Below are 27,445 nucleotides of genomic sequence, written 5' to 3'. Positions count from 1 at the left end.
TATCTGCTTCCAGAACAAATAAGCCACAGGATGTCATCTCAGGTCAACACAAAAGGATAAGGTGGTTTTGGCTGTAGATATGAATAAGTCAGGATCACCTAGTACATTTTTTTATTTAAGCAGTCTTTTTTGTCTCAGAGCCCTACTATCTTTTCCTCTAAGGATCCATATTCTTCTGGCACAAAGATCTTTTTATGTCCCTGCGTTTTCACATTCTGCCCAGCAACCTATCATAGGAAAGCACAAATCTACTAAATAGTAAAATGAGGGATTATTTCCACTCATCTGTTGACAGACATTTCTCCAAATTGGATCAAATGCTTAAAGGTATTAGAATGACGTCTTGCAGATCCAGATCAAATCATTTGAAACCTTGAGACTGTTTCTCCTTTGCTTGGAAGGAACCACCAGAAATAGTTGTAGGTGCTAATTGCCCATTATTCTTACTAATGTGAAATTGTTAGTTTCAATCGTTGAATATTTTACTTGCTTGAATCTTAACAAGGGGAGCTCAAGATGGAAGGACCATGCAGTGGCTTGCTTCCCATCGTGCCATTCAGGGGCTCTTCCAACGCCTGAATGGTTCTTCCTCGAGTCGCTTACGCTGAGAAGAGGGGTCCAGGCTGCAAAATCTTCCAACATCTCGCATTACAAAGATGGCATTGCTGAAAGTCAAATTCAACCAGAAGAAACGGGTAAAACTAGCGCAGGGACTATGGCTCATGAACTGGTTTTCAGTGTTTGCTGGAATTCTTGTTTTTAGCATGGGGTTGTTCCTCAAAATTGAACTCCGGAAGAGAAGTGAAGTGATGGACAATTCTGAAAGCCATTTTGTGCCCAATTCTTTGATATTAATGGGTATATTATCCTGCGCCTTCAATGGTTTTGCTGGCAAAATTTGTTACGATTCTCTGGATCCCACTAAATTTGCCAAGTGGAAGCCTTTTCTGAAACCTTACCTGGCATTGTGTTTCTTCTTTAACATTCTCATTTTCTTCGTTGCTCTGATTTGCTTTCTGATGCGGGGATCTCTGGAGAGCACACTGTCCCAGGGGCTCAAGAATGGCATGAAGTTCTACCGGGACACAGACACCCCTGGGAGATGCTTCATGAAGAAGACCATCGACATGCTCCAAATTGAGTTCAAATGCTGTGGGAACAATGGCTTCAAAGATTGGTTCGAAATTCAGTGGATCAGCAACAGATATCTGGATTTCAGCTCGAAAGAAGTGAAAGAGTAAGTGACTTTGTGGGGGTTGTATTGTATCATTATTTGAGCAGTATTATAGTAGAAAAATGGACAACACAGTAGGCACTGACCGGAGGGGGTTTTACATAAAATGCATTTTCTCTCTGCTCTTGATTCATAAACATCCCAAAAGTTCAGTCAGATTGCTTCCTCCTCTGAAAATTCCTCTGACATTATCCAGAACATAAAATATAAAGCACCAAAATACAGTTCTCACTCTTACTTGGTGCAATGTACGCAGACTTAAAATATATTTTTTACTCTCTTTTACCTCTTTATAAACCCATTACGTCAAGCCACATGTACCTATTCTCAAAAGCAACAGGAAAGTAATGGAACTTCACTATTCCTAAAGCAGATTTCAATGTGACTTATGAAGTTCCTATAAAAATACTTCCCTGGGTATATATGCTGCTGACACCACTTTTAAAACTCTGCTTTAGGTATTGGCAAGTAATCAACCTCATGGAAACAAATAGAAACTGTAACGCTTTACCAATAAATCTTGTGTTTTAAATCCCTAAGATTTAGAATTTTATTGTTATATTCACTCAATGGATTGTGTCAGTGCTGTGACGATATTGAGCTGTCAACAACTGTTGACGTTCCTAACTTTGCACAGTATCACTTGTAGCCAAATGTGCCTTCTCTCCTGTATAAAAACATGTTCAATATATATACTTGTGCTTACGTGAAACCAGCACTAGTTTCCTCTAAGCAAACCAGAACAGATTGTTGGCCAGGAACACCTTAATGGCTCTGATGTCAGTGCCCAAAGTGGCAGTAATCTCAAAATCAGGTTAGGCACAGTAAGCGCAAGTAGAAAATAAATATGAGAACAAGTGAACCTTTAAAATCAAAAAAGAAACGTTGAACATAAACACCCACAACCTTTTAAAAAATTAAGCATCGAGGGGAAAGATCATTATTCAGAGTTCTTTTTAGAACATAGTTCATTAACGTTCATACTCTGTGGTTGCACAAAGGGTCGGGTAAACTGGAAGCAATCATCTGCCTTTTAAATATACTGCCTGTGTTAAAAATGTCTGCAGTAATTTTGAAAAAAAGCTTTGTGTATCTCTTGGGATCCCTGCTGGACTGCGTATTTCACTTGTGTGTTGGTCCGCATATTGTTTGGACTTGTTGGGTGGTCTGGTTGTTTTTGCAGTTCTGAACTAGGACTTCATAGTGAAAACTGTTACAGGCTTAACCTATTGCACTGCAGGGTTATAACAAATACATTCGCTATGTAATAAGGGCATATTTGCGTTGCGAAGGTATGCCCATGGGTCTAAATAAATACTTGAAAACATAATAAGTTCACCTTGCCAGCATTATATGGAGATTTGAGAGCTGTAACTTAATCCAGCAGCAGAGGAAGGGCAAAGCACAGAGGGAAAACAAGGTTATATTGTCCTTAATAAATGATGTGTTGTTTGGGGCTGAGGCTCAGAGCAATTTCTTTGTACTACTGAGGCAGGAAATAGGGTATTAAAAATACACAAATGGATGTTAATGAGTGAATTTGAGGTTTGAACTATGCGGTGGTGCACAGTCTCTGCTCACATTCCTGGTGGGATATCCTAGTTCCTTTGAAGTCAATAGCAAAGCTCTCCTTAATTCCAGGGAAGGTGGGAATCCACTCCCCACAATGTGATTTTTGTATTATTTGTGGAGTGAGGGCCTGATCCATCTGAACATCTCATAGGGCAGCAGACTAAATGACTGTTTATGAAGAGCAACCACAGTTTCAAATGAACAATAGTTAGGGAGTTCCTGTGAGGACTTCAGAAATTTTTCAACATCCCATTGCTGAAGCAAATTTCATGTTTTAAGTACTGGCTACTTTCACAAATCAAGAATAAATGCATAGCCACCCCCCTGGAACCATTATCATCATAGAGGGGCTATTAGGTTTGCTGGATCAATGGTCTAGCTGGTTATGGAGGATCCTAAGGCTGTTGAGGGTCCTTTTCGAAGCCCAGGTCACCTCCAGCGGTCACCTCCACCCTAACTATGTTGTGATCACTCTTTTCTGACTGCCTCTCTTGAAATTTCTCTCTGCAATTTACTTTTCTTAAAAATTTATTTCTTTGAAGAAGTGACCCAAGAGGGCACATTTCCATAATGAAGAGTTAGTGATAGACTCAGTGTAGCCGTGACATAGAAAAGGATTTCAGAGAAGAAAAACACTCGGAACTAATGCCACTCCTATAAACAGGAAATGGGGAGAAATAGCATGGCCAGGAGGCATGGTGGAAAATCTACATTGTCTTTGCTTTCCTTTCTCATGCAAGTTTGCTCGGGTATATCTGTGTGTGTGTGTGTATTCACGCTTCCTTCTGCCCTTGCCCATAGTCGAATCAAAAGCAATGTGGATGGAAGATACTTGGTGGATGGTGTCCCTTTCAGCTGCTGCAACCCCAGCTCCCCGAGACCCTGCATCCAATACCAGGTCACCAACAACTCGGCTCACTACAGCTATGACTACCAAACGGAGGAGCTCAACCTCTGGAACCGTGGTTGCCGGGAAGCCCTCCTACACTACTACAGCAGCATGATGAGCTCTATGGGTGCCGTTGTCCTCCTCGTCTGGCTTTTTGAGGTAACCCTCTCCCCTCAGCCCTACTTTGCTGAAGTGCCAGCTCTGGAGGGGCAGAGCATTTTCCAGTGTGGAATTCTGAGTTAAAGATCAGATCTGTTTAAAATAAGTCATTCACTGCCTTTCTTTGGCTGAGAAAACATCTGATAGTGAACATCTGTATAAGGCCTGGAAGGTCCCACGCTGGAGGCACAGCTGGGAAGCATGGGGTGGGTGTTAGATTACAGACCTCCAGCTTCAGAGCAAGGGGCCAGAGCCTCCAGTATCCCTCAGCAAGAGGGACAAAGAGACTGATTTTCTGCTAAATGCAGTGCGATGAGCAAGGAGGAGAGTTCAAGAGCTCAGCTGTCCAGATGCATTAATTTTAAGTGTGTCACCATTAGAGGGGAATGAAGGGTACACAAAGCAGTGCATCAGAAGGATTTAGCAACAGTTTGTGGGACAGAAAGTGCAATTAAAAAATGTGCTGATGAAAATAAGACTAGAGCCATGCGCTGTGTCCAGCTTCAGGGCAGCACTGGGTTTAAGATCCTCCATCAGTTTCATCAATGGTTTTGGTCACAAGAAGTGGTTTAGGGGAAGCAGATTCATTGATTTTATTTTATTCTGCTTCCCAAAACCACCATGGATATGCAAACAGGTGCAGATACTGCCCAGCACAGGTGTTTGTGGACACCCTAACGTGAAGTGCAGCTTTGCTGCTAAAATACTGTTCATTCAATGTAAGGAAAGCATGTCCTTCTGCTTCTGGGAGAGGGCCAGTTTTCTAGATGAGGTGTTTAATCAATGTTAATACACAGGGAGTGTTGGCTGGCAGTGACACAAGGGCTGGTGGGGAAGGCACGGGATGCAGAAGTAGGGCAGGACGGGGTGGCAAACAGTGAGGGTGCAGTTCACTGTGCAACATGAAGTGCAGTAGACCCTTTCTAACCCTTGAAGTGGCTTCAGCAAATGGCATTGCCTATTGTAAATGATTCAGACAGCTTTTTAAAGTTCAGATAAATGTAAATTTTAAAAAGAAACATTATACTATATTTCTATACAAGCACCGAGCTACATTCTTCCAGGGATGAAGATGCTTTCTAGAAAATAAACACAGGCCCAAATAATCTGTGAACTAAAAAAATGTCCTCAAGTTACTTCATGTTGTGCTATTTTAAAAATAAGCACTCTGCGTGGCTGAGAAACATACTGCCTCCTTGTAGCGGTGAAAAGAAAGAAAACCTTGTGTCTCAGCCCAAATTCAAATGATGAGCTCTTGAAGAAAGGGAAGTTTCAGCTGTACATGAAAATAAGAAGGAAATTAAAAAACTCAGGGAAAATGCACAGAAATACGAATGCCAGCTGTGAAAAATAATGACTAAAAACCTGTAATGTACCTCTGCTGACTTGTAGGAGAATAATGACAGTGATACATCAACATTAATAGCAGCAATAAAACTATAGTATTTTATTTCTAAATCTTCAAAGTACACCCAGGTAGTATTTTCAATCTGTGGTGTAATGGGAAATATGATATTTTTTGGTTTGTCTTTCAAAAAAAAAAGTGAGATTTTTCTCAGGTAATCAGAGAACTCTCAGGGCAAAGCTTTAAAGAAAGAAATATCAGATTCCTGGGTTATATCAATTAGCCCTCTTGAATATTTATGACTTGCCTGATAGTCTGCCATAAAGGGTCCAAATTTGGGTCTCAAACTCTCTTTGCTTTTGAGGCTAACTTTGAAAGGAGGAAGCAAAGCAGGAAACAGACATTAATTTAGCGCCCCCCCCCCCCCTTGAAATACAACCACTTTCTTTAAATTGCAGTCAGGATAGGAAACAATTTTATATTCAGTAGGAGCGCAGCGGAGGTCCTGACTACTGGCCAAGGTAAGATTTCAAACTGACCAGTTTGTAAACCAGCTGGGAGTTAGTACGCGGGCTCTGCGCTTCTCATTTTCCCTTTGACCGGCTTGCTGAGAAGTTACAGAAAAGCATGAAAGCAACGGAGCACAAAATGGTTTGTTTTGCACCCAGAGCTGCCGGAAACTCTGGCCAGCAGCACGACCACAAGGGCTCCCCAGCAAAGCCCTTCTGGGGGCCCGCAGAGGACTCTTTCAGCTGGGCTGGTGGTATTGACCTGTGGGAAACCGGACAGAACGCAGAGGGAAACACTAATCACAGCTGCTACTTTGAGCTGTGGAAAAACGTAATGTGCCAAATGGGTGCAGGGACCTCAGGGAAGACCATTTAGGTTTAATGTTTCTACAGTAGGTGCAAGGAAGAATTAACCTATGTTTAAGTATTAAAACTTCTATTTGAAAAGAATGCAGCATGTCATATTTTAGGGAAATATATTATTATCCACATGCTGCTATTACTAGCAAAAGCCGTAGGCTTCCCAGAAATGACAACCGGTCATGAGTGTGACAAAAAAAGATCACACCCTGCTCTAGCTAAGCCGCCTCAGGCTAAACCCTGGCAAACAGATGGGCTTCGCTGCAGAAGGTCAAGCAGAGCAAGCCTCGTTGTCTTCTTGACCCTCCTCAGCCAGCAAAGAGGAAGCAGGGCGTTCAAGTGTGTCCCAAATAGAGCATTTCAAAAGGAAGGGAGGGCAGCCAGTTCCTGAGATGCTCCAGGTCCTTCACCTGAATAAATGTGTGTTTTGGTGAGTTACAGTTTCTGTGATGGCTGAGGCCCTGAGATTCTTCTCACATCTAGGGCCACAGAGGGAGCCCAGTGCTGAGCTATAGAAGGCGGAAGGTTGGAAGGGACTTTGGAGGCCATCTAGTCCAACATCTCGTGCTCAAGCAAGGTCACATGGAACTGGTTGCACAGGACCACATCCAAATGGCTTTTGAATATCTCCAAGAAGTGAGACTGCACTTACCTCTCTGGGCAACCCTTGCCAGTGCTCAGTTGACTTCAGAGTGAAAAAGTGTTTCCTGATGTTCAAACAGAAGCTTCTCTGTTTATGCCCATGGCTCTCTGCTCTGTCACTGGACAGCACTGATAAGAGCCTGGCTCCATCTTCTTTGCACTCTACCTTCAGGTATTTGTACACATTGATGAGATCGCTTCTGAGCCTTCTCTTATCCAGGCTAAGCAGTTTCACTTCCCTCAGCCTTTCTTCCCAGGAAAGGTGCTCAGTCCCTTCATCACCTCTGTGGTCCTTCATTGGTCTCTCTCTAGTATGTCCGCTTCTCTTGTACCCGGGAGAACAGAAGGAGACATAGTGCTCCAACTGTGGCCCAACCAACGCCGAGTAGAGGGGAAAAATCACTTCCCTCAGCCTGCTGGCGATGCTTTGTCTAATGCAGCGCAGGACACCATTAGCCTTCTTTGTCACAAGGACACGTTGCTGGCTCATGTTCACCTTTGTGTCCACCAGGACCCCCAGGCTCCTTACTGCTGAGCTGATTTCAGTTGGTCACCCCGCAACATATGCTGGTGCACAGGATTGTTCCTTCCCTAGTGCAGGACTTTGCACTTCTTCTTGTTGAGGGTCCTGACATTCCTTTTCTCCAGCCTGTCTAGATCCCTCAAACTATCTCTATGAAGCTGAAACGTGCTGAGGCATTATCATAAATCTTTGAGGCAGCAAACACATCCATCTGCCTTCCATAATGTTGCTGATAACATGATCAACGCATTACATGGAGCTCCAAGTGTCCTGGCCAGGACTTACAAATGGAGACATGAGGCTACCGAAAAGCTGCCTGCTTCTGGATAAATAAGTACCAACATAAATTATTTCAGCAAAACTTAATAGTCCAAAGTTCTATGCTCTCCTATAGGAGATAGATTAATTTGCCAGCTACTTGTCTTCAACTTCCTGGACTGTCTTCTCATCTGGCAGAGAAGGCAGGCTCAGGCCAGAGGAGGTGAGGAGAGCCCAAACATTTTGCACTGCTTTTAGCAAATCTCAACCCCAGGGACCCAAAATCTTTCTGAGCAAGATTTCTAAGAAAATGAAGTCTTAAACTGAGAGAAAATGTCATAGAATCTCATCTGAAGGCAGGTCAGCTGCTCTTTTCTGCACAAGAACCTTGCTCTTTTTAAAGCACAACCATATTTATTCACTTAAAGCCATCCAGAAAGCCTGTCAGTACAGCTAATTTTGCTGTCAAATGGTGGGACTTAGTAAGTCAGTCACTAAAAGAAAAAAGCTCCTCCTGGCATACAGTGAGGGAGCACAAGTAGAGAACAGCATGGAGGCCATCTTTTGTGTCCAGTCCTATTAATCTTTACTTGCAACAGCCATTAATAGGAAAGATATTAGTCCTGTGACTGAGAGCAACAAAACTGGCACTCTGACTTAAAGGAAGATGTCAAAGGCTTTAAATACCAAGAATAGCGCGATACGATTTGTCACTTCTTGTGACCCTTATAGAATAGTGTTTCAACTTATTTAAGTCATCATGGTATTGGGTAGATCTACAACAAAATGAGACTATTTCCAGATTCAGGGCTTTAGAACCTTCTTTGAGGACCAAGGTATTGCAAGTCATGCGTTCCTATGCTGAACAGGATGAAAATTTCCCTTTGGGTATGGAAATATTTGATGAAGTTTTTGTTTGACCGGTGTTTTTCCTTTTCTGGTCTTGAGCGAAGGCAGATAAATATCAACATCTGAACATTTTGAGGGTAAGCAATGGTTACCCTTTAGTCTTCAGAGAGTTTGGAGACACTGATCATACACAAGCAGGATGACCAGGATAGACAGGCTAATGAAAGGTCCACAGAAACACATGCTTGAATAGCCCCATGAGTCCAAAAGTCAGATGTGAATTTTGCAGTTGGCCCTGATATGTGGCTGAATACCAACTTCAAAACTGCCCAGTGCTGTAATCCTGCGTGACCGTTTGCAAGCCTCCTCCATCTGTAGTTCAAAAGCCCAAACAGAGAGCAACAGCCTCAGCTGTGACACCAGGTAAGCAACACACAGGGATACCTTCTTTAACTGTTGCGGGTTAGGAATATCATGGGCAATCATTTCCTTGGAAAACTGGATGGGATAACAGAGACATCATACTTCCCTTACAGAACAAATCCTGTGAGGTCATTAACAACAGTAAGTGGTCTTGATTATAGCTTTACCCAGCACACAAAAGACTAAATTAGTCTTTTCCTTCCCTATTCTGACCACCACCTCATCAAGCTGGCTTTTCTGGGCGCTCTTTCTTTCTCTGCTTCACAGATCAATCACTTCTCTTCATAAGCACCACAATGATGGAAGTCAGATTGTTCTGAACGGTGTCAGAAGGCAGGAGACTGACTAAAACCTCTTTCTGGAGGCAGGTTTGGAGTGTTGCCTGCGTCAAGAGTGTTACACCAACATGGGGCAGTAGAAGGAGTCTCAATCAGGGCTGCTGAGACTCGTAAATATTTTATCAGAAATAGAAATTTGGTTTAGATGGAATCAGTGAGAGATACAGATCACTTCCTGCCTTGGTTTCCTTATTTGCACATACCTATGTAAAAACAAAATCAGAATTTGAAGTAGTCAAGCTGATGGCTCAAATCCTAAGGCTGTGCTGATGTGCACAGATGCTGGTTCATTAACATCTCCTTGATCGGATTAATATACTTTCCAAACATTTCAAGGTCACTGTGAAATAAAAATATTTAGAGTTAAAAGTAAGTAGATAGTGGCAGAGCATGTTGTTGCACATACAAACATCTTTTCGTACATCTAGTGCATAGGAGCGGAGGTTTCATTAAAACCTCTCAGGAAGCATTTACCCTGTGACGGGGTTCGTGGAAAGCCCCCTTGTGCAGACCACCCTACAAAGATGCTGTTTTGCAGCAGCCAGCACATACACTTCCTTTGTAAATTGATGCGTCCACTCATTGCTTATCAATTGTCACACTTCTCCACTGATTTCAGACCTTCACCATCTCTGTTCCTACTGGTGAGGCATTTTCGTCTTGACAGTTGACCCTCACCCCTCCTGGCCATCCGAAGGAGAAGACTGCGCAGGATCTCCTCCCACGTGGAGGATTCTCACAGCTCTTGAGATGAATCTGTTTGGTGCCTTTGGCATTTTGTCAGCGTGGACTGCTGGTAGCAGAGGGTGGCAAAGATGTGGACAAGGGTATAAAAGTTTGCCTGACGCTCTCTGTCTTTTCCATTGCATGGCGCAGATGTCTGTGATGGTTGGCTTGCGTCTTCTACAGACCTCTCTGGAAAGCATTGCTAATCCCGAAGACCCTGAATGTGAAAGTGAGGGCTGGATTCTGGAGAACAGCCTGAAGGACAGTTTGAAGTCCGCACTGGAGAGTTTGAAAAAGATTGGTAAGTTCAATCAGGTGGAAGCAGATGCCGAAGGGGCAGAAGGAGAAGAAGGTGGGAAGACACCAGCCATCACAACGGTCAGTTGAGCTTCTAATTGATGTGGACTTTGTATCAGAAAGGAATAAAAAAACTGAGAATTGTGAATATCTACATTTTAAAAGGTATGTATCAATCATCAGAATACGTATTTCTACTCATGCTTTTTTTTTTTGTATATGGGAGTATAAACAGAGCGCACCTTGGGATAATACACTTCTCCACAACATGAGTACACCACTATCACATCTTCTATGGGAAGTGACTCCACTAGGACTTGCCATATTCATGTGTTCCCTTATCAGGGAGAGTTAGTTTAAAATAATAATAAAAATAATTAAAAAAAAAAAATCACTGACATCACACGGTGATTCATTCCATCTTATTTTGAAACTAAAAATGGAATTTGAGAAGTTAATACTTTTTTTGCTCAAGTTGTTTTATCAGCATACTTTATCTGCTTCAGTTTTTAAGGACAAACAGATTGGTTTTCTGGGCAATAACATGTTAGAAGCCAAAGGAAGAAAGATTTTCACAATTGTATATAAACTAGCATACAGGTATTTTGACAAACCTCTCATATAATGTGATTTTTGTTTATGTGCTAAGCAATGGTATTTTCTGTTGTATTCCTCAGATGTACATAGAACAAAATGCAAACTTATGCTGAGAATTTATGTACTAAGAAAAATTGTAATTTAATCCCCAGTATCACGAAAGCAACACTAAGGTACGGTTTGTTTTTGTTTCTCAGGGCTTGTTTTTCCAGCCAGTATATCCTAAAAAAACCCACATATCATAGACTTATGCTTCACCTTGTATTTAAACAAGCAGAAGCTTAGAAAATTCCTCTTGTAGCGAGTGGAATCAACACTATGAGCATGTGCCAGTTACAGTTACTCTGGACATTTTAAAAAGTATGTAATTTCATAGCTCCCTCCAGGATATTTAAGCCAAACTATTTTTAAGAAAAGGGGGAAAAAAAATAAAAAGGCTACTTAGAACTAACACTTTAAATGTTTTCCAGAGTCCTTCCATCTACAGGTACTTCAAGCTTCAAACTTTGAGGCCAGGGAAAAATAAGTCTAAATCAGTCCCAGTGTGCAAATGCTTACAAGTTTTGATTTTTCTTATCAGGAATAGGGTACCCTTAATTATATCTTTTAAGCCAAAACGAAGGTACAATTTGCATATGCCGTATCTCTCCAAAGATACTGTCAGAGCTGGAGGACCTTGTTTTCATATACAAAGCAGGAATAAGAAATGGTAAACCTGCTGTGGTCCACGGCCTCTCGTAAGGGAACGGAGCATCATCTTGAGTTTATCTGCAGCTACCTGATAAATTCAGCGAAAGGGAAAGAAACCCACGAGAACAACCCCAATCACCTGCACAAACCATTGCAGACATCTTGGCCCTCAAGTGAGGCACCACACTTATTTTTACCCAAGCTGTGCAAAACCTCTCCTGCTCTATGGTCTACCCAGGAGAGTTTTCTCAGTTGGTCCCTTCCACCTGGCTGTTGGCTGGCCTTCAAACGAAGCCACGTTTGCAGCTGCCTAATCACTGCACAGCCCATTAGTTTTCATTTTTTAATCACTCATGCGCTTGCCCCCAGCAGCTCCTCCAGCTTTTGTTCAAACTCCTTCTAGGATGGATAGATCAGTTGGCAGCAGGACAGGTAGGGACATGTCTGTGCATCAAGTCGTAGTCTGTATCTCGGTGGCCAGGCTGTTGCAGGCCATCTGCACGCAAGCTTTGATTTTGACAAGTATTTGCGGCATCCTTTCTCTTTTTCAAAGCTGGTCAAAGCTTTTAACTTCAGTTACAATAATGAATTTAGTTACAATAATGAATTAAAAAGTAAACATTTGTTCTTTTGCGAGTAAGACTGACTAGAAAAAGGGCAACTAACATAAAAGCCAACTTGCTATTCACCACAGCCTATCATCTATTGCTTTGCTGAGGGACACTCTGCATGGCAGAACTGTGCAAACCAGACCAACTCCTTCCTTCTCAGTACGATCACTGCTATGACTGGCTGCTCCTCTCAGCTAGTCTGTTAGGGAACAGGATTGTGGATGGTGCATGACGTGGCCACATCTATCAGAGAACAGCGTTGTAGAGGAGTCACATGTGGATAGGAGCTGCATTACAAGGATTAATTGCAGTTTTCCTTGTGAGGCTTCAGTGTGCTGTAATCTATACTGGTTACTTGACTAGATATCTGATTTTTCAAAGAGCTCTATATTTATTTCTGCCCTAGAAATCTGGCTTAGGCCATTGCTTTAGACAGGACTCTCCAATAATTTGTGGTCTCTATTTTATTTCTGTGTGTCTGTTGCTAGAGTGACATAAATTGTCAAATTATTCTTTCAATGCCGCATTGGAGACACCAGTTCCTAGAGCAAGGGCCTCGCGTTGTTAGGCAGGTAGAGAGGCCACCTGAGACCAGTTTCTGAAGAATAGTGTTGGAATCGGGGTTTTGTACAAATAAGAACAAATAGTGTATATGCTAATGCTGTCTAAAATAAAGCCTCTTGGTTAATGAAGATCTTCGTAACATCTTATGGTTACTACAAGACTGTAACATGACTGCTTTGTAAAATATTATATGTAATATATCATTTGTCCAATCTTAAATTTACTTTCTTGTCACATCGCAAATGCTGTTCTAGTTGAGATATCTCTGCTGCCTGTGTATGTAAATTTAGGCATTAAAAAAAAAAATCACATTGCAAGTAAAGACCTCTTTAAAGAAAATGTTGAAATATATACAATTTAATACAGATTTATTTAATTTGCATTACTGTTGACTTTCTGCTTCTGAATTCATCTTTTTGACCCATTTTGTGTGTTTCTGTGGGTGGGAAGATTTTCCGCTTTCTATATAATGCTCGGAAAGAAAGGAAACCACCTTCTTATGTGCCCAGCTAAGCTCAGGATGTGCAAACAGACCCCCGAATCACTTGCCTTTTACTAGGAACAGAATGTGCTGGACCGATTTAGTAGTATCCTCTTGTAGTACATAGGAATTACCACATCCTCACAAACCTTCGCTTCTAGAAGTGCTCAACAAGTGAAACCACCGGCATCCTCAGGATCTTCAACAATCAGCTAAACTGCATGTACAACTTCTTTCTCCACCTAAACCTGACTTGCCACAAACATTGAAAATAAAGCTTGTAATTTTAAATTTAAGTAGTAGAGCTCACATAGTCAAATCTGCCTTCAGCAATCCAACAACTTCCAGAGCCGTGCCCTAATTTTCAAACTGATAAACTTCAGAAGGATGTGAGCTTGATTCATGCAAACCAGGACACCTCTTTTTAGGTACCTCCATATGGATTACTGGCTTATATTCAGCTACTCAGATCTGAGAGCCAGCCCAAGGCCTCGAAGTGCCGACTTTTAAGAAATATAATTCATTTTTTAAGAGAAATTATAAAAAGTGTGCTATTTTACCGGTCACAGTTATTTGAAGGGACGTAGAACATTCACTAAAGTGCTTTAAAGGAGGAAATATAAACAGCTCCCTTAAAGCTATTAATCCCTAAGTAGCCTTAATACAATTGATAAGATTAGCCTCCATGCATTACATGAGCTTGGACACTTTATAATACCAGCCAAATGCATGTGTGCAGCTTAGCAAAGAGCATGGAAATGCTATATTGGGCTTGTAGGTGCTATGCACTTCCTAATTAATGGTCAGGGAAGGTTTTCAAGGCTGACAGAAAGACAAAGTGATCCCAGGAAAACAGTTATTTATTTCCACCTGAGTTTGTTTTGTAAAAAAAAACCCAGACACTAAATTGGGGACAGATCACAAATGCTTATTTAAAAAAAAAAAAATAAAGAGCATTATTAGAGATTAGTTAATTAAGAGATAAGGACAGAAAAATAGAATGGTGCCATGTGATAACAGCCCCCTGCGGGGAGATGAAGGCTTAGGCAAATCTATTTCTGGTAACGGGAATGCAGCTCTCTCAATGAAATCTGAAATGATGCGTTATGTGGAGACTTTTCTTCTTTTTAATTATATCAGAACTGTAGTGCTCAGTGACTGAAACACTGAAGTAGTGAAACACCTCTCTCAAAGCACCTGCGTTTGCTGATCCTGTGACATTTTATAGGTATTACTGAATTTTGACCCAAAGCACATTGTGAGGTGGGAAAGCTGGAGGAAACCCTGGCCAGGAGCTCAGCTTCGTAGGCACAATGCAGCACCCTTCCCTAGGGAATGCAGCCCTGTTTTGCAGCCTCCTCCTCAGGTGCGGTGCCAGGGAAGGGCTGAGCAGGGCTCCTACCCACCATCCTGACAGCTCCTTCTAAAGCAACACGTACAGAACAAGTCCTGCCCGATTAAGGAGAGTCAATAAACGTGAGTCAACCATTAAGTTCACTATGAAGTGCGTTTCCATGGTTTGCTCTCAAAGCCAATTTTTCCAGAGCAAAGGGTAGTGCGGGAATCAGCAAAACAAGGACCAAAGGGCAGGTCTGCAACCTGCCGTCTGTTTGAAAGCAATCACTTCACCAGGCAACCAACCCTCAGCTCATTTTCACATCACATTCCCAGGCAAAACAGGGTCAAGCACTGCAAGTCAGAAATGGGGAGACTCAGGTGCATAAAACTCGGTAAGATGCATAAAACTCGTGATGCTACCTGGGGGGACAATGAAAGGAGGAGACCAAAGCCTTGTCTCCCACTAGCAAGTAGAAAGCAGTAAGTTTGAGGCATGCAATGTCCTAGACAGTCTTGTTAAGATGGTGAAAATGACGTGTAAGTCTTGGGAAAAAAAAATAAATCAAGAAACCCATAGAAATCACTTTGAAATATGCAGCAAGATTTAACATGCTGTCATGTGTCAAAGAACTGCCATCCCTCCCAGCTGGGCATCCCTCCCAGACACACCGAGCCCACTCTCCAGCCCATTAGCTTACGCATAGTGGAAGGAGATCGCTTATTGCATTTATGTATTCCAAGACATGCACAGTCCCCAAATAGTAAGTTTTCCTTTTAAGAAGTGCTTTTCTGCCTTCCCAGTGGCCCAGGTAACCTGGTCGGAAGGTAGTACATCTCTGCCTTACACAAAGGCTTTTTCATTTGGGTGTGAGTTTTCCCATTTACACACGTGTTTTCTTTAACACAAATAACAGACTAAGATTGAAAAAACACAAGTGGAAAATACAAACAAGGGCAAGGTGAATTCACAAGTTCATATGAATGAATCTTTCATTAATTATATAAATTAATCAAGAACATAAGTAACATTGATTGTCATGTTGCTGTAGGCATATTTTAAGTAAATTATGACAGCATTTCTTGTTCTCATCCAAGAATTTTAAGTAGAATTAGGACCTAAATTTTACATTTATTCTCTACTTGTCTAAATTCTTTTAAATTTTAGAATACTTTAGATTATTCTTGAGATTAGATAATGCTAAAAATGGATTAAATTAATTGAAGGAAACATTTTATTCAGGAAGAGTCTCACAATGATATATCTAGATTCCAAATAATCACTATCTCAGCATGTCCCCAACTCCCATAGGACAAAATTGCTTTCTGGCCCCTCCATCTTTGCAAGATGAGGCTCAACCAGGCAAGCTGCCCACGAACGTAGGCATTCCAAGTGCCACGTACCCTCCTCAGATATTTCTCAGCAAAGTCTTTGCTACTGGTGAAGACTCACAAGTGGATCCTGAAGCTCTGAGAGCAGGAAATAACACCGTCATTCTTCCACTACAACCCTGGGAAACAGCGCATATCTTGCCAGCCCTGCCTGGAGCAGGGCTTCCCACCTTGAGCATGTTATGCTCCAGTGCAATGAAGCAACTGCATGTGTTGTAAGGTTTGCTGTCTTAGATGGATGCGCCACCTTTCAACACCTCCATGCCTTTTATTCCACATCTCCCCAATCGTCTGAAATGCTACGCACATTGGAGTGCTTTATTTAAATATCACATATAGGTTGACAATAACAGCAGTTACCTCCTAGACTCCCAGCTGAACACCATGTGCTTCTTCATGTGCCGAGTGCCACACAACATGTGTCGCTATCACACAGCATTTTTCTCTCTGTTAAATAAAAGAAATTACTCAGAAAGTCTTTTTTTTTTTTCCAGCCCAATCCTGCTCAAGTTAATATTAGAGACAGAGGAGAGCTCAAAGCCTACACTTGAGTGTATAGAACAAGAAAACACAACACAAGGTGCTTCGTTTCAGAGTCCATGCAATCTTTGGAGCTTTCAGCTACTACAGCATATTATGAATTACCAAAGCTTGACATAGAAAGATTTAAAATACACAGAGGAGACGCCTGACTAGTTCAACAGCATTAAATGCATGCCCAACTATTGCTGCAGATTTTTCTTCTTCTAGTGTACTTTGTGCTGACTTGCACATTCATTCCAAAAGCCTCTGATAAAATCACTGCAAGAAAACGAAGGCTCCTTCGACCTTGTCTTTATGAGAAGCAAACACTACCCCCTCTATGCAGGCACCCCTACTTAGAGTACACCAGTGAATTGCATCAGTGAACATATTGCCGATTTGTTTGCCTTTGTTGTTTTTATATAACCTTTTCTCCAATTCATTTACACACTCAAGCATTCCCCAAGTGGAGTACTACAAGTACAGAAATATGTTCCACACATCATTCCTCAAATATGTGGTTGATTTCAAAGCAACACTTTGGTTTTATAAGTCACTAAAACACTCCACAGTGGTCTGCACCAGTATCATCAACGTGAGCTCAGCTGTCCCACCCTGCCCGGGGCTGACTAGCCAATCTGGCTTTCCTTCCAGGATCCTACACAAAGAACAAGTTGGAAAACTTGCCACCTCCGAGCTCCTGCTGTCAGGAAAGATACTGTGAAAATACATATTCCCAAACTGAAGAAAAACTAAAATTTAAGCATTGCTGTTATGAAGACAAAGATCAGTATGTGCTGTTTCTTAGCTCCTACACCTGGCGCACTGCAAAACTCCTCGTATTCTCCCTCTTTTACTCTCCAAGAGTGCTTGACAAATCTCCCACTGCCCCCTCACCGGAGGTGTTCAAGGCCAGGTTGGATGGGGCTTTGGGCAGCCTGATCTGGTGGGAGGTGTCCCTGCCCATGACAGGGGGGTTGGAACTGGATGATCTTTATGGTCCCTTCCAACCCAAACCACTCTATAATTCTATGCAAAATATGGGCATCCGATGTCAAAATAAGAATATGCAATGCAGTTTTCATAGTTGGTACAAAGATTTTCAGAAGGAATGTTAAAACTGCTACGAATGAAGTATGAATAGAAACATACACATATGAAACAGCAGAAGAAATAATTGAGCAAGGCTTTTGAGAGCAGCATGTATAGATAAACAGGGATGTGAATGACAGCAATAAAGAGACGCTGAGAAATGTGTTAGTTATATCCAGCCTAGGAAGCCCGAGCTCCAAATGGCCACAGTGCTGTTGACTTCTCAAAAGCAAAACTGCACTTTGGTAACAAGAAAGAGAAAATGAGATTATAGTGTTTTGTGTGTGCCATTCCTCTTTACGTTATCATATTGCAGCCAGGGCACCTCAAACCCAGAAAAGACAACAGGCAGTCTTACTTAAGATTTAGAAAGGGCAAAGCAGGACACAAGGCAAACTGCGGCACCACAGTTACTGCTGAATCCCAATGGGTGTAGAAGACCTTTCCAAAAGCCAGCTTGCCATCACCAGCTAAGGGGTACGTTGGAAGGACTCAGCAGCCACTGCTCCTGTGCTCTGTAGCACATGGTCCTGGCCAGACCAGTTGGACACACACATATCTTGGTGCCTGTGGGTGCTAAGTGTGTGGGTGGATACAGTGAACTCAGAAAGTTAAACAAGATAAAATCACCCTGCCCTTCTACAGGGTGTCAAGAGGATGGTTTAGTATGAAGCTTCCGTTCATCGTCATAAATATTCAGGTACTTCTCAGGGCCAGCTCATGATAAGGTGTACTAAACAGCATCAAAACACTCCCTACACGATCAGAAGGGTATAACACACATTCAATGTGTGGCATTCACAGGGCCTACTTTGTAAACATCTGAACTATTTTGCAGTACAGGAACATTCTTGTATTAGCCTGTAACTTGTTTAACAAAATACATATCGATTAATAGAAGGTAAAAATATTACTGAAAAAAAATAGCTCAATACAGTTGCACGAAAGTCCCACCTGAACTAACCATCATACACTGAGCTGACTCTCCCAGAACAGAACTAGGAATTACTATTTCTCCTTACGATTGTTAGCCTCAGAATAACAGATAATAAACCTTCTTCTCCCTCTTACTGGAAAAAAAGCTGCCTCATGATCTGAACAGCACAGCTCTGTGGGACTTGCAGTCAGGCCTTGGAGGGCTTTCCACTGAATGAACTCCCAGAGCCTGGTCTAGGGGCAAGCACCTACTGGTCAATGCCTTCAGTCAAGCCTGGGATCACCAACCATCCACCTGACATGGAGTTCTTTACTGTCTTACCCAATGGTTCAAACTTCCAAAACAGCAAACCCTCAAACCGCACGGGCACTGCTGGCTGGCAGCAAGGGGACGCAGGGAGGCTTCAGTTCCTTCTGGGCATGTATTCATGCTCTAGAGCCGTCCACGGCACATGCTCCTGCCGCAGCCCCAACAGCCAACTCGACTTAAGTTATCTCATGACTGATGGCCCTTCCATCAGTCACTGCTGGTACCCCAAACTGAGAAATGACACTCCAGGAATGTGAAGCCATGTACTGGTAACTTGAAGTTACCAGCAACTGGAGATGGAGATATGCTATACACACACAAACACACACGATGTCCATCAGGCAACTACAGGGTGGAGACTTTTGCCTCAGGAATACCCATTTATAATGTTCTTGCCATACTTGTCTTCCCACCTTTGTTAGAACATAACTGAAAAGGAGAAGCAAACCCTACTCCTTCTCGTTCAAATCAAAACACTAAAATCCCATAAGATAAAAAAGGAAGTCATGGTAAGGAGAGACACTTCTCTAAAGACAACTTGTCTGTAAGAATTCCTATTGCAGTTAAACCACCTTTCTGCATGCCTGTCCTTATGCCTTTCTATGGAGGATATATTGAAGTAGTACATTACAACCTGAATCAGTTACCCACAGAAAGCACAGTGAGATCATGATGTGTTAGGTATGTACACAGAGGCATGGTTGGCAGGCTCCCAGGCTTTGTCATCACTCCTAGGGCCCCTGGAAATATTCCTGCAGAAGGCAAGCCTTGACAATAACTGAATCCAGTGTTGTTCTCAGCAAGTTTCCAACCTTCTCCATGCAGGGTCAAGTAAGACTCTGGTAGAGTCACCACAAGGAGCTGAAGAACTGAACCACTACTGGTAGAGAAGGGGATGCCTCCCTAAAAAAGTTTTCCTTTAACGCCAGGTGAAATATGAAGAGCACCATCCCACTCCCACCAAGAGTCAGGACTGACCAGGTAATGGTCCTGGCTCACCAAAAGCAGAGCCAACTGCAATACACAAAAAGGAAGATCAGAAGACCCGCAAGAGGCCCCACAGAAATCAACCCAATACCTCTTGCTATTATCAAGAGACAGCCTCCCCACTATCCTGGTCACACACAAAATCATTCAACCGTTTGGTTAGTTTAAAGACCTATTCCTCTTGCTTCTCAGTAAATTAAGTTGCTGTAAAAACACTTTCTCTGTACAGTAGGTGTCTCTTACTTTAGAAAAGCTTTCAATATGGTTTCAGACAACAGCCTCATAACCAATTTAGGAAGATGTAGAGTCAGACTGCAAGGGAGACAAAAATCTGGCTGGATTTTCAGGCTCAAAGCGTAGCATTGAACAGTTGGAAGCAAATAGTTACAAGTGACACTCCCCAGGGGCTCACATTCAATTCAAAATCGTTTAATACTGTCACATTTGACCGAATCAATAACCTCTACAGTGGGATGGAAATACAGAGCTACTCCTTCTTGCCACAGGCACCTCCTAATTAATAGAAAGGAGTAGAGGAGTCCTAGGCAGAAGGGAGGCAGACTGCATACTGTGTTGTTCATAACAGGACTCTACTGTGAAGAGATCTGAGATGCAACTCTTCTTGTGCAATTTAAACTTCCAGCAAGGAAAACAACTGGGATTTTCTGCTGAAGGTACTTGCACAGCTCTTCAAGCATCCAGCCTCTCCTCTACACATCCAGATCATAAAGAAAATTATCAAAGTGATAGAGCTTCTAAACAAAACACCAGGTCATTTTAGCATAAAATAAAATGCACTTAAATGAGATTCCAGGCCTGGAGCGCAAGAGCTGACAAGACTTTACACCAAATGTGAAGACAGAACAGAGTCTCTGCAGCTGCACTTGCACTGTCCAGTGTCCCAATAAAAGCTAACCGTGTAGCAAAAATAACACATTGAACCCTTCAGCCCAGATTGTTTCCAGTGCTGGAGTGGGAAACGAGGCATGAATTTCACTTGTTGAGTCACCAGCCTGAAGACTAGTTTGAGAGACATAGGAATTGGGGGAGAGCTGAATATGTAAATAGGCTGAGAAACCACGAGCATTTCATCTGAATATGTAAATAGGCTGAGAAACCACGAGCATTTCATCTCAGCCAACAAATTCCCAATAACATTACAGGTTAAGTAGTTAGAGAGCTGTGGGGAACACTGGCTCTTGGCACATCAGAAGGCATCAGGTGTTATCTTGGTTATGTACTTCCACCGCAGCAGGAAAGACAGTCTCTGACGGCAGACTGGAGAGAGTACAAAGCATTATCCTGAAGCATGAATAGAGTTAAAATCATTACTGAGCTGTGTACCTCAGCTCTCTTCCCTTTATAAAATGCCGTTTACAATCCTTTAAAAAGATGATTAGACTTTTTGGTAGAGGTCAAGAAAGGTTTAGCTGACTGAAGCAATCTACACTAATAATATAATCATCTTACATTTACAGCCAGGGAATTGCAGATGTTGCACGTCCAGGTATTTCTGTCAGCTTGTGATTAACAAGGTGACACACCTGAAGGAACAAACTCAGCAAAATTTTAAAACAACATTTAAAAAGTACTTATTTAATGTCAGTACCAAAAGCATTTGCTTGATGCTTTCAGCTTTGTGTTGTATTCTGTTATGATGGCTTCATGTCTGGGGATTTTGGGGGTTTTTGTTGTTGTGTTTTTTCTCCCCTCAAACACACAATACAGTCTAGATCGTACACGTAATTCGCAAATATTAAAGTTATAGTCAATTTATTACAGATATTATTTCCCTGATACGGAAACAATGTTATATATAAATATTTCTACATTAATATAAATACATGCAAAACAACTCAGAAAACAGAAGTCTTGAATAAAGATTGACTAAACTTGCAAAAAAAATTACAAACTGTGTACTTTGCAATTATTTGTGGTCATACTTTTACCAACCTATTCAACCTCACATTTTCCGACTCTGATCCCAGAGGAAAAGATACCTCGTGCTGTCAATACTTTGCTTTTCACAGAGATATCTATCAGTATCATCAATTACCTTTTTAATATTATGCTTACAGGAAAAGGTTTTTTTCAATGCAGTTACATATTATTTGAGACTGTGGCACACAGTTTAAGAAGCAAGACTCTCTGCAAAGGAATAGTAATGTCACCAAAAAACTGAGATTTGTAAGTACCATGCACAGAAAATTGTTGACACATCAACTGCCTTTTTAAATAGGGAAAGGCAGAGATTAAACATTATTGTCTTTTTTTTTTCCGGCAACTTCTGCATGTCTCTTTATTGTAAAAAGTGACAGCAATATATAAATGATTCAATCTACGACAGGTAGTGGAGACAAAAGTAGTCTGTACTGTTTCAAGAAAAGGAAATCAACATCGGCCAAGTTTTTATTTCATATTTCACATCTTCACTCAATACTGTTACTGAATATTTGAAAAATTGTCCTGTACACCATGAATATACAAAATTTATCTGAAGCATTAAATCTGTAAAAATAGAAACAATTCAGTCAGACCAAGTGTAACTGAAGACATGGCAGACACTAAAGGGATTGCGTATCTGGGCTGAAGATGTAGTCAGAAAATAAGACTTAACTAAAAGAATCACAGATTAAGGGAACAGAACTAAAGCTTTTACTAAGATTTAGTGAGTAATCTATTGAGTAAAACTAAGATGTTACTAATTCGTCAGAAGATAGGAGAGATAAAGGTAATGGATTTTATTTTAAATCAATAAGCATAATGTCAATTTTCAGAGACACCTCGGTGGTCTAATTACATACAGCTAGAAAACTCACTGCCTTCAGGCACCCTCATATCAAGTGCAAATCTGCGCAGTTATAGAATATATTTATAAAATATACTATAAGCAAATATCTTTACAGAGCTTTAAATCAAGCCAAAAAGTAAATAAACTTGATGAGACAATGGAATAAAAAAAAAGAAAATGATGCAAAAGTGTGGGCAGTGTGATTGTGGCCTTTCAAAGCCAGAGGAAACCATTCAGTGTGTCAGCAACAAAAAGGAGATGGGATTTGCACCTTAGAAGTTAACTGTTAACAAAAATGAAGAAAATATCCTCTGTGCTTCTGCAAATCAATGTAAAATTAGCTTTTATGACATTTTACATATTGTTATCTTAAAATATCTTCTAAAGCACAATGTCAACTCTTGAACAGCAATAACCAATCACATAATTGAAAGTGAAAGCGTTTCCCAGCTCATCTCAAACTACAGAATTCCAAGGAGTGCAACGCTCTGGACAAAAAAAGATTTAAATTAAATTGTAAATTGTAAAGCTAGTGTTAGGTATTTTTAGTTAAAAATCAACTGGAAGCAAGAAAACTGCAAGAGTACAAATGACAGAATTTGTTTAGATACTCCAAGTGAAAGAGTGAATTATCCACCGATGCAGAGAGAAATATTCATTTGCTACATTATTTGCTTCCTTACTTCATTCCATCGCGTGTACACACAGCTTAAGTATTAAAATGCAGAATAATAAATAAAACGGCTCAGATTACTAGCAAGGGGCAAAACACAATCCGTAATTGTGCTCTATCTAGTTTCTGTTTCAGCAGTCTTTTTCTCTTGCAGTTCATAAGAAAGATCATAGTCAGACTTCCAAAAAGAGTCATTCTGTTTTCAACAGAAACTCAAGTTCATTTGCCCAGGTTTATAACCCAAGACATTTCTGTGAAGGAAGCACAGTGCAAATCATATGACCAATAAAACTTGCTTACATAGAAAGAAGTTTACTTGATTAATGGTAACTGATATCTTTATGAAATACATTGTAAAACAAAGATTAAATAACAGGACTGGGTTTGGGTTTTTTCCTAATCCCTCTTTTGAAAAGCCTACTGAGTTACAAAAATCTTAATAAAGTTCCAGTCTTCAGCAGATAACCATTATAAATGCTGCCAATCAATGCCAACTAGCGTTTGATTTGCTTCTTGTGCATGTCCAATTTCCTCTGTGATACTGTGCTGCTGCCAGAGTTTTTGAATTTTTTTAAATCGTTCTTTGCACAGATGTAAGGGATTCCCGCGTCTGAAAAGGAGATAATAAATATCAGGAATGATAAAACACTGCAACTAAGCACAAATACTCAGATGCAACATATTAAATAATCCTTTAAAATATAAAAATACTTACATAATCCTGTAATACTATTCTCTGGTCAGAATAAATCAACAGATATTTTGATTAGTAGACTGGAGTGCTACATTGTCGGGTCCCTCACCCTTCCTGCTCAATAGTTCCCTCCAGCCTTTGGGAATCTCACGTACAGTGCACCAAAGTCTGAGCATAGGTTTTTCAGCAATTTTTCCATGCCAAACCAGCTCATATTCTATGATTTTGACCAGCTGCGGAATTAGCAAGCATTAACAACATCAACTCCCGAAACTATGCTCACAAGAAGCAGAGATCAGAGTTAAGACAAAGAACTACCAGCCTAAATAAAACAATCTCATACTGTTTTCACTTGGTATTAAATCAACACAGGTTACACAAATAAACACACTATATACAAATAAAAATTTCAGCCTTAGTTTCTAGAAAACCTCAAGACAACATTATAACCTGAGACAGATCTTCCACTAAATATTTTTAACCTCAAAACATGTTAGCATTAAAATGAGATACTAGATGCAATGGCAATGTCAAAATCTAATTTTACCTACATAATTAAAGTAAAAAGGTAACATAGAAAGTGTATTTTACAAATTAGATAGTTTTAGAACTCCTGTCTTTAAAAGATATATTTTTTTAAACATTTACCTGAGTCCCTGGTCTGTCTCTCCATAGTCATCGAGATAAGGAGGAGGATAAAAGCAGCCCTTTGTTTTTCCAGCTAAAAATAGCACCTGACATTCTCGTACTCTAGAGAGAAATGCAGAGAAGATTGTAAGCTGAACAGTTTCTCATTTTCATAGATACTGCTTTTCCAAGTCTCACACGCTTTCATTCTCTATAGTCTGCATGTACAGATTTTTCAAGGTACATTTGTTTTTTAACTCTGAAGAACTTATTCTCTTTCTGTTATAACTCCCTGGTAGCACTTAAACAATGCAGTTTCATGTCACATTATTTGCAGTCCATTTTTAGGCAATCCTCTTATTAACAAACCACTTCCTTCACAAACCACCCCTACAATCACATGTATAGAACTTTTAATTTCATGTCCACATGCACCATCTAAACCAGCAATTTAAGCAGAAGAGTTCAGTTCCTTACCTAAGGAATATGCCCACTCCAGAACCACAAGTGTATGTATGTGCAGTGCAGGCTCCAACATCTTCTCCTTCTAATTCAGTCTGACAACAGTAACTTTGAGAACACAGCATGGTCCCACACACAAGGCACAATGTTGGGGCTCTGCTTTTATCACCACCTGATTTCGGACACCTTTCATTAAGCAAAAAAAAATTTAAAAAAATCCATTGTATATGTTAACACCAGATGGTAAAAAGATTCAAAAAGCACTTTTGAACAACTATAGAGTTAACAGTTATACAGATCCTCACAATTTCTATTTCAGTGAAATATATGTGGGCTTTGTTGGAAGATATGATAGTCAATATGCGCCATGAACTTTATGATTCTATAAATATCTTCGAGGCTTTCAGGTTAGAGGTTTCCCAGTTCACCAAAATGAACAGAAGCCTTTAGGGGTCCTCACTGTAATTACACACAACTTACGAGAAATTAGACGCTTGGTTAATGAGGCAGCTGTAGTCATCCGGAAGGTCTATTAGTTTGTTGGATTCTCTTGCATAGCTAGAATAAAACAATCAAATTAACCACTCATTTTTCAATGAATAATACACAGTGATTTCAAATTCATTCATGTTTTCCTGACTCATCTGCACAGCATCTGTGAATAATAAAAATTTTTTTCCTCTTCTCTGCCATTCATAGAGTAAAATGACAACATATAAAAAAGGAAACCACAATACCTCTCAACTAGACCACCTCCAGTTTTTTAATTACATATTTTATGAATTTTAGAAAAGGCACAGGCAGAAAGTCAGAAAAATACATGTTACGCGCATCCTTTTAGCAAAACCTCATAACGAGTTCACTATAGGTTTAACTGACTATTTGTTCTGCTGCCTTATCAGTTTGTGTTTTCCTTTCGTCACTAATACTGAATGGAAAACAGTCTTGAGACTCCAGTTCACAGAACTTGTATCCTGAAGAGAATGTTCATGCAATGAAAAGGATCCATCTAATACTAAATATTTTTATCATCAGAAGAAAATGTTGAGTTATTTTATCTGCTACACACTAAATTTTAATAATCTTCAACTGTAGGAATAATACAAATCAGACTGTGAAATGTAAAAAGATGTTTGTAATGGAAGCAGTGTACGAGGACATGCTGAGAGGAAAAAAAATAAAGTTACTGTCAAGTTAGACAATCCTGGCAAGAGCAATTAAGAATCAGCAAAAGGAGAAAAAAAAGCCAACAATCACACAACAGGAAATTAGTTCTGTAATCAGAGTATTCTTACAGTGTGAGATTTTATCGGGTTTGCATGGCAAGTCTTTTTGGGAGGGGGGCTACAGGGGTGGCTCGTTCTCCCTTGTCCTGCCAACAATGAGAGTGACAGAGAGGCTTTGGTGGGCACCTGGCTTTCAGCCAGGGTTAACCCACCACAAAGGTATTCTCTTATTAGTCTGGTATTTAACAGATGAAATTATTAATTTTTATTTTTGTCACTTAGCCTTATAGTATGTACAATATTAAAAGACTGACTTTATGCATTTAGCGCAGGAAATTAAAATGTAGGGATGTATTTAAAATGACAACACTGTGAACCTCATACATGTATACTTGTTTGGATAGTTGATAACCACTATTTTTACCCAGCCTTCATAAAGAAAAACTCAAACACTTTTCTATGCCTATTAAGCATTAACTATGTTCTGAATTCAAAATAATTGCTTAGCAAGTATGAATGTCTGAAAATCAAAATCATCTTTTTAGCAACTGACTCAGTGTTGATTTCACTGAAGAACTGCGATTCTTCATAAAGCTCTTCAGTGGCTGGTATTTTTAAACAAAGGGTACATATGCTTTAGCAAAAGCATATTTCTTCCATCAGAAGGTACAAATCTACCACAGGAAACAAGAAATGTTATGGCCTCTCATTACTACAGACCAGTCTAAAAATTGCTTTGCTTATTTGCCCAATACCTTTGCCACTCACAAAAGCAGAACTGATACTACCTTACTATAAACATACTTCAGGAAAAATAACTGGGGAAAACTGCAACATACTTAAAAATTTCCACTTAAATTTCCACTTCCTCCACTTAAAATTTCTCCACATTTACCTGATAGCATGTCTCTTGCCTTCCAGGTACTTTTTTACTTCATTGCTACTACACCAACTAAAAGAAAGGAAAAAAAAAATTGGCTTTTAACTTCAGTGGATGATACTTCCGAGAAACAAATAATAATTCCAAAGCAGATCTAATCAATAATCTCTACAACCAAAGTGATGTCTTTCATTAAACTTCTTTCACAAATGCTTTTCAAAGTTTTCAGATGAATAGTAACTAATTTCCATGTATGCACCCCTTGGAAAATACTTATACTACTATCTTGTACAAAACTCCTTATTATAATTAAGCCAAGCATAAACCCATGATTTACCTTTCTATTAATGTGTTCAGAATCTCACTATTTTCTTGAAAAAGGCAAGTGAGGTTGTTTGGCAAGGAAAGATAGCTACATAAGTGTTCAAACTGGTTCGTTCCATTTACTGCA

The 27,445-nt window shown here is 40.4% G+C and overlaps 2 protein-coding genes across 3 annotated transcripts in view; one reads left to right on the top strand and one right to left on the bottom strand.

The window, feature by feature from the left end:
- Positions 1-359: 359 nt before the first annotated feature.
- Positions 360-13,307, top strand: PRPH2 (peripherin 2). Its single transcript, XM_009559457.2, has 3 exons — positions 360-1,237; positions 3,608-3,854; positions 9,978-13,307. Exons 1-3 carry the CDS (start codon positions 657-659, stop codon positions 10,212-10,214), a joined length of 1,065 nt encoding a protein of 354 aa, XP_009557752.1. The 5' UTR covers positions 360-656; the 3' UTR covers positions 10,215-13,307.
- A 7,512-nt stretch (positions 13,308-20,819) lies between these two features.
- The window catches only part of UBR2 (ubiquitin protein ligase E3 component n-recognin 2), a 61,352-nt gene continuing 54,726 nt past the window's right edge, over positions 20,820-27,445 (bottom strand). The window contains exons 42-47 of one of the 2 annotated variants that reach the window (XM_054062027.1): positions 27,332-27,440; positions 27,010-27,066; positions 25,369-25,446; positions 24,904-25,074; positions 24,448-24,549; positions 20,820-23,715 (exon numbers count right to left, since the gene is read on the bottom strand). In XM_054062027.1, coding sequence (XP_053918002.1) covers positions 23,574-23,715; positions 24,448-24,549; positions 24,904-25,074; positions 25,369-25,446; positions 27,010-27,066; positions 27,332-27,440 — 659 coding nt within the window. In that variant the 3' untranslated portion in view covers positions 20,820-23,573. The remainder of the gene's footprint in view (positions 23,716-24,447; positions 24,550-24,903; positions 25,075-25,368; positions 25,447-27,009; positions 27,067-27,331; positions 27,441-27,445) is intronic. The other variant, XM_054062026.1, reaches the window with a different exon arrangement.

Source organism: Cuculus canorus, chromosome 3 (assembly GCF_017976375.1).
Source record: "Cuculus canorus isolate bCucCan1 chromosome 3, bCucCan1.pri, whole genome shotgun sequence".
Lineage (NCBI taxonomy): Eukaryota > Metazoa > Chordata > Aves > Cuculiformes > Cuculidae > Cuculus > Cuculus canorus.
Note: the sequence above shows the minus strand (reverse complement) of the source record. Positions and strands in the feature narration are given on the sequence as shown.

Coding starts and splice junctions, on each gene's coding strand:
- PRPH2 (XM_009559457.2), top strand. CDS start 657: ATGGCATTGCTGAAAGTCAAATTCAACCAGAAGAAACGGGTAAAACTA. Junction 1,238..3,607: donor AGCTCGAAAGAAGTGAAAGA/GTAAGTGACTTT, acceptor CCTTGCCCATAG/TCGAATCAAAAGCAATGTGG. Junction 3,855..9,977: donor TCCTCGTCTGGCTTTTTGAG/GTAACCCTCTCC, acceptor TGCATGGCGCAG/ATGTCTGTGATGGTTGGCTT.